This window comes from Schistocerca gregaria, chromosome 7 (assembly GCF_023897955.1).
Source record: "Schistocerca gregaria isolate iqSchGreg1 chromosome 7, iqSchGreg1.2, whole genome shotgun sequence".
NCBI classification, from domain to species: Eukaryota; Metazoa; Arthropoda; class Insecta; order Orthoptera; family Acrididae; genus Schistocerca; species Schistocerca gregaria.
The window spans coordinates 223545703-223558956 of record NC_064926.1 but is presented as its reverse complement, the minus strand read 5'-3'; the positions used below and the strand labels follow the sequence as shown (position 1 = coordinate 223558956).

The 13254-nt window shown below is 39.7% G+C and overlaps 1 protein-coding gene across 1 annotated transcript in view; it reads right to left on the bottom strand.

The window, feature by feature from the left end:
• The window catches only part of LOC126281860 (uncharacterized), an 83745-nt gene that overhangs the window by 43536 nt on the left and 26955 nt on the right, over window positions 1-13254 (bottom strand). Inside the window, exons 3-4 of the mRNA XM_049981124.1 lie at window positions 9275-9560; window positions 6541-6709 (exon numbers count right to left, since the gene is read on the bottom strand). Coding sequence (XP_049837081.1) covers window positions 6541-6709; window positions 9275-9560 — 455 coding nt within the window. The remainder of the gene's footprint in view (window positions 1-6540; window positions 6710-9274; window positions 9561-13254) is intronic.

The following is a 13254-nucleotide window of genomic DNA, read 5'->3' as shown; positions in this document are numbered from 1 at the left end:
ATACCATACTCCGAATGGCTTCCGAGAGAAAACACTTTTAATATCACCATTGTACGTCTCTGTTGAACAACTCACCGTCCAGCGAAATAGAGCCGCAGTAATCACACTACATTCAGTTTCCTGTAAAAATGTAGTATTCGTTTTTCTCTTGCTTAGGAAGTTTTTGTAGGCTGATTTGAGGTAGTTTTCCAACTTGATAGCCCACAAGTGTTGTCTGTGAGATCACCTCCACTTCCTCTTCATTACTGTGATATGTTGTAAGCAACTACAGTGCTGGAATACTACAAAAGAATAGATAATAATGTCCATTAAACATGTTGTGTCTCGGAAACCATTTCGAATAGAGCATATGTCCGTACGAAGTTTTCTGTTCAGAGTCACTAATTACTTTTATCTCTCAAAACATGAAACTTCCGCCTGACTGCCATCTCTACAGTCTGATGCGGTGTGAGCTGTGCTGGCGCAGTGTGAGCTAACGGCTGAAAACGACTCCAGCTGATTCTAATCGAAACTTGGGCCACAACTGTCGTACGAGTGGATCGCCACTCACGAAATTCCGATGGCAGCCATTGTAATACTGCCACCTCAGCATCCTGCAATTCGCAACCTGCCCTACAAAGGGTTGGATCACTACACACCAACGCATGGGGTAGCTCTTTCGTTGTGGCAAAAGCACCACTTTCTGTTACGTATGCCTAAACTGCTAAATAACGTAATTATAATTTCTGTTATTTTTATCCTTAATTTGATTCTGATTACTCGCTGATTCGTCGTGACAGGAGATAAATGGGCTTCAAACTACCACGAATTCAAATTAAATCAGTTTAGAACCAACAGTTACGTAAGAGTATTATTGGTATTCTGTTGGTAATGAGATGACCACGGACCTAACGCGCCCTCTATGCACTCGAAATTCTTAGATTAATTATTATTTCTATCGAATTACGATTTTGGTTATTGTTTTTATTCACGTACAGCATTAATGCGAACTATTAAATAGTTCTTAGCTGATTCATCAACAAAATTCCCCTTTGCAGACACACAAACAACAATGACATCAACTGAATCGCAAATCATTTGGGGGGCGGAGCATCACATTGATATAATTCTTTCTTAGACTGTATAACTCATCTTGAATAAACAATCATGTTTTATTGAGGAAAAAAGAATACTTTTATGACGAGAAAAGAACTCGCATAGTGTTTAGACTTGAATCGTGATAGTGCCGCTGGTTTAATTTTTATCTCTAAATGAGAGGACATCTGTTATTTACTGTCCCATGTTTCATTTTCTCTTGCTTCTTTCTGTAAATAAAAAGAAATTCATTGTATTTTGCTTCTTCATCTTAATCTCAGTCTCATGTTTTAATGGTTCATTTTACGGATCAAGCCGTTAGTTTTTAGCCGCTTTTTCACGATCTGGGCATGTAATTGAGATAATGATTACTTATATTTATTACATAGAACCTACTTGTTTTATCTTGACGAGGTACGATTGGCCAGTGCGAACAGATTTTGGCGCACCTTTAATTTCAAATTTCGCGGTCATAGAACTTTTATGCAAGCCAGTTAATTCCAAAGATAATACTTCCTGTTGCCATTACTAAGTTACAGCGTGAGAGAAAAATATTTGTTTGTCACGAAAACGTCAATATAGTTTTCTCTCTCGCCGATCGATGGATGTTCTATGTGATCTGAAACCACGATTCACTAATGACTCACTCCATTTTGTACATTATTTAATCTGACAGATTTTTAGTATTTCCTTCTCGGCTCGGATCGCAAGTTACTGGAGTCAGAAGTATGCTGCGAGCTGGGAATGCGTGAATAATGACATACTACATGATCGTGACCCTTTCCCTGCACTTGAGCCAAAAATCACGTCTCTTGACGCAACAGGGGACGCCGTTCTTATCAAGCCACGATATTCATGTGGACGGTACCAACACTGTAATTGTGAATCTAGTACGTAAAAGAAACGGACACATTTTGATTATACACTGACTGACAGAAAAAAAGTGAAGCACGCAGGATACGAGACCGATTGTCGGGGTAACTTCATACACTAACACATCGTTGGTAGATTGTAAATGAGCAGAGTTGCAGTTCTGTGCGACAGATAGAACGACGACCACATAGGTATATGAGGGCTGTCAACAGCGTCAAACGTTAAACTGCCATGGTGAAAGACTCTGTGATGTTCATACTCATGTGACAAAGTGTTGTCAGCGACTGACAAAGCTTGAGACGAGCCTCATTGTTGGTCTCCATCTGGCCAGCTGGTCGAATCATGCAATACCCAGATTTGGCGGCATTCGGGTGTGTCAGTGGCCCAGTGTCCAAAGCGTGAGAATGTCAAGTCAGGATTAGAATAGGCCATATCTGGCCACTGAAAGGGAGGATCATCCTGTTGTGCACCAAGCGCATTGCAGCCCATCCACATCTGCACCTGAAATCCGAGCACACGCAATGGACTACCGGTACCATTCAGTGTTGTACAGCACCGTTGATAGAAGACTCACAGCAGCCGGACTGGGCAATTACCGTCCCATTTGTAGGCTGCTGTATCACTACAAGACAAATGGATAGATCTGCAGTGTGTAACGTTACACGTATGGAGGCGAGTTATTCAGCTGCCTAGAACTAGAAAGAGGTGAGGTGAATTTGCTATGTGCCTAAATGCTAGCCAGTAGCCTCAGGGCCCAAGGCTATCGGTGTGGCTGTCCAAGCGGTCGTGACCAGTAAAGTCAGCGCAGGAACGAAGGAGAGTAAATGTGCCCGGAAATGGGTAAAACCCAGAACAGGGAATTTTGACAGCAGTTGCTCGCTTATCCAGAGAATAGACGATACCTCAGAAGTACAGAAGTGTAAGTCAGACTTCTTGGCACAACTCTTACAAATTCTATAGTAAATCATAGCTACATAATCTGAATACAGCTGCGAGCTAAGAAGAATGAGGCACATTCAATGAAAGAATAATGTTTTCAGTATCTTGAAAATTACAAAAGTTAATACTTTACAGTGACTAAGTATTTTCACAACGAACATTAGACTTAATTGAGCAAATAATATCTCAGATGATAGCGTCACACTACATTGCTATTTTATTTACTGATCTATTATGTGTTTATATCCTTTTCATTATGCAAATGTTTGTCAGCATATAGTATTCTTCACAACAATACAGCAACTAATTGCAGCATGAATATCTCAAATCTTATCTTATTTTTGTGTGGTTGTTTAATGAATATTATTTTGCCCAAAGCTTTATTTAAATATGATGTTAATCGATATTTTAAAAAACCATGGTAATTTAAGAAGCAGTCAATCACATGTGTTAGAGAGTACCAAAATACTCTTCTATCAAGCATAAATAGACATAAATAAATGTTTAAACCACATTTAATGCATTTTATTGTCATTTAACGTGAGAGCACTTGCTCAAAAATGCTGGCTTATTTATTTATGAAGAAACCTTTATTTACGTTTATTGTGAGTGATCTGAGTGTGACGCGAGCTTTATAATGTTTCTTTATTTAAATGCTATTGTAATATATAGGTTTAGTGCAGAAGTGGTTAAGCTGACTAAAAATTATGTCTGTAGAACGTAAGAACGATGTGTTTTTCTTGGGAACAGTCTTCAGCCAATGAGAGTTAGACAGTGGCGGGGCATTGTTGCAGTCAAGTAGAGACAGTCACCTTTCAAATGATGCGCTCAGTGGAGCGATTCAGGATACTTTGCGTTGAGATCTGGTGAAATTCAGATAAGCCTGTGGCAATTTGTGTTGTTCGATTGATAGATTCCGGTTAGTGAATGGCCGCTACAATACATTAACTTCTGAATGGACTCTAGGACACTATCCCGAGGCCTGACAGTGTTCCAGTGCTGAAACTTAACTCTCCCGCCTGCACTACGGTATTGAGAATAGACAGAGTATGAGCTCCTAGTCGTCGTTTCTTGTGTGTTAATGAACAAATCGTCATGCTGAACTCTGAATTATTGTAATCTGGCAAATACTTCGTGTATTGTGATCACTAAATGGACTGTTTTTCGTGTGTCTTGGATGACTATTTGATCTGGGGTTATAGGAGGACTACTATCCATTTGTATAAACACTATCCGACATAAATCTCTGGTGTCGTCTACATCAATTTCAGAAAATATAATAGAACTTTTTATGAATTATTTATTTAATTTTTAATTGATATTTCTGTTTATTTTATTAATTCGTAATTCTAGCAAACGCATGGACTATTTGACTGCAGAATCACAGGCTGTAGGTCATTATTTGCAGTGAGTTAGCTGCTGGGTATGGAAGCAGAAGTGTGAAGCACGACCCTACGACGTTATCGAGCTGTTGATTTAAACAGAGTAGTGCGTAGCCTAATTACTGAGGTGCAAGCAACGTCGTCTGAAGACACAATTGGTTTCCTCGTACGGAATGCTGGTAGAGATTCAACTCAGCAGAATATCCATTAGGCAATGTCTCAAGTGGTATCTCGACTGGAAAGCATGGATTCCTGATGAACGCCGTCGCATTGTGTTGAGAGACGAATCGCGGATTTGCGCTCCTCTGGATGACCATCGTCGGTGAGTATTGTGTCGACCTGGACAGAGGTCCCATTATCCCGGTGTTTAGGAATGGTACGGCCGTACTACTGACGTCAAAGTCTAAAGAGCCATCGGGTATGACTTCAGGCGAGTCATGAACATTCTGATTCCTCGCCTCTCAAGCAGCAGTACTGTGCTGCCATTTTTTCAAAAGGACAATATTCGTCCACACATGTTATGTGTCTCTAGGAACAGAATGATGTTGTGATACTCCTGCGGCTCGCAAGATTCTCAGATCTGTCCCTGACAGAACATGTGTGGGACCACCTCGAGTGTCAACTATATCCCAGTGCCACATTCCAGAATATCAAAGACCATTTGCAAACAGCTGTGAGCCAAATTGCCTCAGGGGAGCATAAGACAGCTTTACGATACCCTTCCCAACCGAATCATTGCATTCATCCAGACCAGAGGGTGCAACGTCATATTGGGGTGTAAAAGTAGACTGTCTCCAAGTGGTACACCCCGGGCAACGCCGAAAGGTAGCTAAAAGTCTACTACCATCGTGGCGCTGCACTATGAGTGTGAACTCATCTCGCGGCTTAAAAGTGCAAATGGAAGCAAACAATAAAATGAATGGGTCTCCTCAAAATCAAATGACAAGAGACCTCGGCCCATCAGTCCGAGTACTGCAAATTAACATAGAAGGTATAAGTAAGATTAAATGTGATATCCTCTCAAGACTAGCAGGGGATAACAATACACATGTAATACTGGTCCAAGAAACACATGTAAACCACGAGGCAGATCTCATGAAAAGAAGTCTCATAAGTGGATACACCATTGCTGGAGCTATTCACCATGAAAACTATGGATCTGCTACGTATGTGCGTAGTGACATTGATAACTGGGCTCCAATAAAAATAAGTTCTTTGGATAACATATTTTTATAGAAACACTAGTAAGTAATTTCACAATAGTCAATGTATATAAGCCTCCTAACATCCAATGGCCAAAAGAAGCACTCCCTGAAACAAAATACCCTACCCTTTTAATGGGAGATTTCAATAGCCACCACAGTTTATGGGGCTATAGTGAGAACGATGACAATGGTCAAGCCCTACTGGAGTGGGGAGACATTGAAGACCTGCAACTAATATATGATGCTAAAGAGAGACACACCTTCTGGTCAGCTAGATGGCAACGCGGTTTCAACCCAGATCTGTGCTTTATTAGTAGAGACCACAAGATCAAAGGTTACCCATCAAGCAGTAAAGTATTAACTAACTTCCCACACAGCCAGCATAGACCTGTCATTGTCCACATTGGGATACAAGTCCCTCTTATAAAACTAGCTCCAAAACCAAGATGGAATTTTGAAAAGGCTGATTGGGAGTCATACGCAAAACGTGCCGATGTCACTCTACGGTGGATAAAGCCAATCATTAACAACTATGAACGTTTTTTTCTACATACGCTAAATAATAAATAATAAATAACGTCATATTGATAAGTTCTTTATAAATTTCATACGATTTTCTAATCACCGAAGCAAAATCATTACCCTCTCAACCTGTTAAGTTTCGTTTAGTTTTCTCCACCTATTCTGGGTGCTTCATTTTCGCCAGGCAGTGTATTTTATTCAAACCTCAATAACATGCATCCAACATATCTCTTTTGTTACATAACAAGAATCCATGGGAGCCGCATCGGAAGCGTTCACAGAGTAACAAACATGCTCGTAACATAACGAGTAGTGCCTAAGCGAATGTATTTCATTTCTTTTAGAAACTATTTCCCTCAGAAGTTGAGTCAGACCAGTGTGAAATTTGTTATGGACTTAAAATAGAATAGGAACATAGTCGAATACTTACGTTTTATCCAGAATACCTAGATGAGTCAAAAGGAATCTGAAGTGTAATTGTATTACACATTACGTACTAGTAATTGTATGTGAACTTGAAAGTGTTTCACCAGTTGGTTTCTAACCTTGCATCTCTCGATGTAGTCCAGTACAGTCTGAGGGCTAAAATCCGGCGTCACGACGCACTTCATCCCAGTGTCCAGGCTCCAGAGCGTGAACATCGTCCCACTTACCCAAAAGAACCCGGTTGTGAACAACAGGGTGTCGACTGCTCCGAAAGGGGCATCGTTGCGGCTGAAACCACAGACGACTACTGGTAAATCCCTAACTTAGTCATTCCAACTATTTGGAAGTGCAGCAACACATACATTTCTTTTTTTCTCTTTGTAAAAACTAGCGCTTCTAAAGGAGATACTAAAATAATGTCAGTATACCACAACAACCGACAGTTGCTTTTCATTTACCATCACAATGTACATAATTAAAGTGAATAAAATTCATCTCAGCCACTATCGCTTACGCAAGACTAATCTGCCACCATCTATTGAACACGTATGGTAGTTCAGGTCAGACGAGCCATGAAGTAAATGAAAATAAATTATAATTAATGGTAGTACCACAATCTTGAACATCAGTAACCATATGAAAGGTTACCAAACTCCTATTTGCTGGGCCATTGCATTTGAAAGGGCATTATGTTGAGCTCATCATGATCTATCTCTTGTATTAGAGTTCATTGATTATTTTCGCTTTGCATGATTCTGAATCACTTCACTGATGGCATAACTTTTGTCTCATGTCTCGAATCCCATAGACAATAAATGCATAACACCTGGATCACTGCATACCGCTACATTATACTTATTTCTCTCAAAGTGCACCTGAAAAATTCAGTGAATGCCCTGATAGTTAATGGACGAAAAGTTTAAATTTTTTGATGCATATTCATATGGCTGCAAAGCGGTTTTACATATCATTGAACACCTGTAGCAAATTTTTGTGCTGTCATATACAGTCATGCATACTGAGTGCAATGGTATTTGTATTATTTACAGTGCATCAAATAATATTCTGATTGAAAGCAGATGTTTGTAGCATAGATTTACTTTGATTGTAATAAATGAGCGTATAAGGAATGAAGTGACATCAGTAACCAGTTACAAATGATTTTATTAACACCCTGTGACAAATTTCAAGGTTTCAAACTCCATCTAGCATTAGTACTGTTCCACATTTACATCTATGTTGGTGACCACAGGGGCAAAATTGCTGTCAACTAGCACAGGACACTCTGTTGTTTATTGGTGAATACAGCCAAAAATAACTAACGTGCCACTTATGACGTCCACTCTTCTTCAACACTTCGGAAAATGTTTATACAAATTGTGAAAAATGGCGATATAGACGGTATACGTGTAGGAAACAGAAGATAGATGATAGATAAACTCCAGTGGAAGACTCTGCAGGAGAGACGCTCAGTAGCTCGGTACGGGCTTTTGTTAAAGTTTCGAGAACATACCTTCACCGAAGAGTCAAGCAGTATATTGCTTCCTCCTACGTATATCTCGCGAAGAGACCATGAGGATAAAATCAGAGAGATTAGAGCCCACACAGAAGCATACCGACAATCCTTCTTTCCACGTACAATACGAGACTGGAATAGAAGGGAGAACCGATAGAGGTACTCAGGGTACCCTCCGCCACACACCGTCAGGTGGCTTGCGGAGTATGGATGTAGATGTAGATGTAGATATTACAAAAAAATATTGCTATTGAACGGTTGAAAATATTTTGGACCGAGAACAAAAGGATAACGATTCATCATGTTCAGTCCAGTCATCAACAAACGTAAGGAAAAATAATCTGAAGCAGGTGTGACAGATAATGGTATAGCAACAGTCGTTGAGATTAAAATGAAAGTAACTGCGATCATCACGAGAAATTGTGTCAAAAATTGTTATTATAAAATCTGTTCTAAAAGTAAGCTGCATAAACTGACTAATGAACAGAAAACAGAATGGACAGTGTTATTAGAGTCCATTGACACGTAATCTGAGATCCATATTTAGTGCAAACCACCGTCATAGATATGATTTCCCCAAACCACATAAGCCTAATTTCAGGATAGGTACATCGAAAAGCACACCACCGATTCTTTTCCTCATCCCTCCTCAGAGCAAGTCTATCGTATATACCTAATGTCATTGGCGATAGGTAGTTACATCTAAATGTCTCTTACTGTGTAAGAAAAAGACAGGTAACCATCACTCCACCGCCTATTCTTTGCACAGCTGTTACGTCACATTTTAATGGGCATCCAAAAATGTGACCAGTTTGGGGAGGACCTGTTCTTAACATTTAACAACAATTTTGTGAAAGTTGTAGAAAATGTGTTGTGGCCCAGGTAATGTAAAATATTTTTCTTGTATGTTCTGTTTACTTTGTTTTATGATACAATTTAGGAAAGTGTTTAGACTTACCCTCTATATTTTACAATTTGGGTAGGATAATAAATTAGAAGTTTATATGAAAATAATTTATGAAATCGCAACTAAATCCCCTAATTTACTGCACAAATATAGTATTCAGATATATATGATAAGTTTATGTGAAATCTTATGGGACTTAACTGCTAAGGTCATCAGTCCCTAAGCTTATACACTACTTAACCTAAATTATCCTATGGGCAAACACACACACCCATGCCCGAGGGAGGACTCTAACCTCCGCCGGGGCCAGCCGCACAGTCCATGACTGCACCGCCTAGACCGCTCAGCTAATCCCACGCGGCCTATGATAAGTTTATTAAGACATTTGTCAAATATTAAAACACGAAATAGACGTGGTTATTCGCCTTACGTTAATAAGTGCATCACAAGGGCCAAGTTGCGGCGAGGTATCCGGATGACCTTGGGGTGACCTGTGGTCCCAGACGACAGGAGTGCGACTGCAGGGGCCGTGTTGTCTCGCTGCAGCCCCTGGGCGCTGCTCATCAGCAGGTGTTCAGCATCAGGGACCGCCTCGGCAGTCCCCAACACCTGGAGTGGGCAGCCAGTCGGCCTGGCATCTGTAACGGATTTGGTAGCCTGTGGCTCGCACAACACGGCTGCTGGCTTCAGCTCCTGTAGCACTCGGTGCAGGCTCTCTGGAACGAAAATATAACCACAATGCTTTTTGCTGCAGAAACCTGTATATGCGTTTCAAACGGTCTTCATGGCCAACAAAGCTGAAGCAAAAAGTACCCTTATTTTAGCAACGAACTCAACATCTTAAGGGACAAAACTTAAATAAGAAAGAAATATTACCAAGAAATAGACACAGATTCATCTTAGGATAAGGACAAAATACAATAGTGAATTAGTGCTTCTGAAGATATACGAGCTGCAGAAGAAACTGAAAAATCGGCGAACTAAGCGAGACTAATGCACAGTGATCTTCTCCTGTGGCCTCTGACTGCGCCACGCAGTATCACTTCGATATATAGCTAATACATCTAGCAATACAAGATAATTGGAAATTATTAATTGAATAACTTCTGCTGAATCGAATATCAGTTATTACTTTACATTCGACATAATTCATGATTTGCTGCTGTACCATAAAGTTGTGGTAGGTGGGGAAAAACAATATATCCATTAACTGAAACTTTTATTTGATTTATTTATCATATAGCACTGAATAAGAGCATATTTGCTGTTACATATTTGAGCCTCCAGGTGAGCTCCACACTCAAGGACTTGTGACAAACGAATGGCAAGGGAATCGCGTTGATAATATCTCTGAAAGGACCTTTCGTGGGGAAACATGTGCTTTTGACTGGGTAGTAACAGTGACGAGCGAGAGAGAGGGAGGGAGGGCGGGAGAAACAGACAGATAGACAGACAGTCAGAGAGAAATAGAGAGAGACAGGGAGAAAAAGAGAGAGAGACAGGGATAAAAAGAGAGACTCGCAGAATGATGTAGATGGAAGAAATTCTAAGTTCGAGGAAAACAGGTTTCACGAAAGTATATGGTTTTCATAATCTTTACAGGCCGCAATGAAGCGAGATAAAATGCTAAAATTTGGAGAAATATGTATTTTGACACAAAAATATGCTTTAGAATGTTTGGTGAAATTGTCTTTAATGCTTTTCGAGATTTTTAAACAAACGTAAATTTTAACCAAAGACAAATTAGATTTAATGGATTATCGTATAGTTAACTACATCCTACAGCGGAGAAAATATTGCTCTTTATTATTTGATATAATAATTAATGTCCATGTAGCAAATTACATTGTTCTTAATGGAATTTTCGAACATACATCAATAATCTGTCGTTATCAGGAGAAAGAAAACTGGCGTTCTACGGATCGGAGCGTGGAATGTCAGATCACTTAATCGGCCAGGTAGGTTAGAAAATTTAAAAAGGGAAATGGATAGGTTAAAGTTAGATATAGTGGGAATTAGTGAAGTTTGATGGCAGGAGGAACAAGACTTTTGGTCAGGTGAATACAGGGTTATAAATACAAAATCAAATAGGGCTAATGCAGGAGTAGGTTTAATAATGAATAAAACAATAGGAATGCGAGTAAGCTACCACAGTGAACGCATTGTTGTGGCCAAGATAGACACGAAGCTCACGACTACGACAGTAGTAGAAGTTTATATGCCAACTAGCGCTGCAGATGACGAAGAAACTGAAGAAAAGTATGATAAAATAAAAGAAATTATTCAGAAAGTGAAGGGAGACGAAAATTTAATAGTCATGGGTGACTGGAATTCGGTAGTAGGAAAAGGGAGAGAAGGATGGTAGGTGAATATGGATTGGGGGTAAGAAATGAAAGAGGAAGCTGCCTGGTAGAATTTTGCACAGAGCACAATTTAATCACTTGGTTCAAGAATCATTAAAGAAGGTTGTATACATGGAAGAAGCCTGGAGATACTGACAGGTTTCGGATAAATTATATAATGGTAAGACAGAGATTTAGGAACCAGGTTTTAAATTGTAAGACATTTCCAGGGGCAGATGTGGACTCTGACCACAATGTATTGGTTATGAACTGTAGATTAAAACTGAAGAAACTGCAAAAAGGTGGGAATTTAAGGAGATGGGACCTGGATAAACTGAAAGAACCAGAAGTTGTACAGAGTTTCAGGGAGAGCATAAGGGAACAATTGACAGAAACAGGGGAAAGAAATACAGTAGAATAAGAATGGGTAGCTCTGAGGGATGAAGTAGTGAAGGCAGTTGAGGATCAAGTAGGTAAAAAGACGAGGGCTAGTAGAAATCCTTGGGTGACAGAAGAAATATTGAATTTAATTGACGAAAGGAGAAAATATAAAAATGCAGTAAATGAAGTAAGCAAAAAGGAATATAAACGTCTCAAAAATGAGATCGACAGGAAGTGCAAAATGCCTAAGCAGACATGGCTAGAGGACAAATGTAAGGATGTAGAGGCTTATCTCACTAGGGGTAAGATAGATCCTGCGTACAGGAAAATTAAAGAGACCTTTGGAGAAAAGAGAACGACTTGTATGAATATCAAGAGCTCAGATGGGAACCCAGTTCTAAGCAAAGAAGGGAAGAAGGAAAGCAGAAAGGTGGAAGGAGTATGTAGAGGGTCTATACATGGGCAATGTACTTGAGGACAATATTATGAAAATGGAAGAAGATGTAGATGAAGATGAAATGGGAGATATGATACTGCGTGAAGAGTTTGATAGAGCACAAAGACCTAAGTCGAAACAAGGCCCTGGGAGTAGACAACATTCCATCAGAAATACTGACAGCCTCGGGAGAGGCAGTTCTGACAAAACTCTACAATCTGGCGAGCAAAATGTATGAGGCAGGCGAAATACCCTCACACTTCAAGAAGAATATAATAATTCCAATCCCAAAGATAGCAGGCGTTGACAGATGTGAAAATTACCGAACTATCAGTTTAATAAGTCACGGCTGCAAAATACTAACGCGAATTCTTTGCAGACGAATGGAAAAACTGGTAGAAGCCGACCTCGGGGAAGATCGGTTTGGATTCCGTATAAATATGGGAACACATGAGGCAATACTGACCTTACGACTTATTTTATAAGCTAGATTAAGAAAAGGCAAACCTACGTTTCTAGCATTTGGAGACTTAGAGAAAGTTTTTGACAATGTTGACTGGAATACTCTCTTTCAAATTCTGAAGGTTGTAGGAGTAAAATACAGGGAGCGAAAGGCTATTTACAATTTGTACAGAAACCAGATGGCAGTTATAAGAGTCGAGGGACATGAAAGGGAAGCAGTGGTTGGGAAGGGAGTGAGACAGGGTTGTAGCCTCTCCAAGATGTTATTCAGTCTGTATATTGAGCAAGCAGTAAAGGAAACAAAAGAAAAATTCGGAGTAGGTACTAAAATCAATGGAGAAGAAATAAAAATGTTGAGGTTCACCGATGACATTGTAATTCTGTCAGAGACAGCAAAGGACTTGGAAGAGCAGTTGAACGGAATCGACAGTGTCTTGAAAGGAGGATATAAGATGAACATTAACAAAAGCAAAACGAGGATAATGGAATGTAGTCGAATTAAGTCGGGTGATGCTGAGGGAGTTAGATTAGGAAATGAGACACTTAAAGTAGTAAAGGAGTTTTGCTATATGGGGAGCAAAATAACTGATGATGGTCGAAGTAGAGAGGATATAAAATGTAGACTGGCAATGGCAAGGAAGGCGTTTATGAAGAAGAGAAATTTCTTAAAATCGAGTATAGATTTAATTGTCAGGACGTCGTTTCTGAAAGTATTTGTATGGAGTGTAGCCATGTATGGAAGTGAAACATGGACGATAACTAGTTTGGACAAGAAGTGAATAGAAGCTT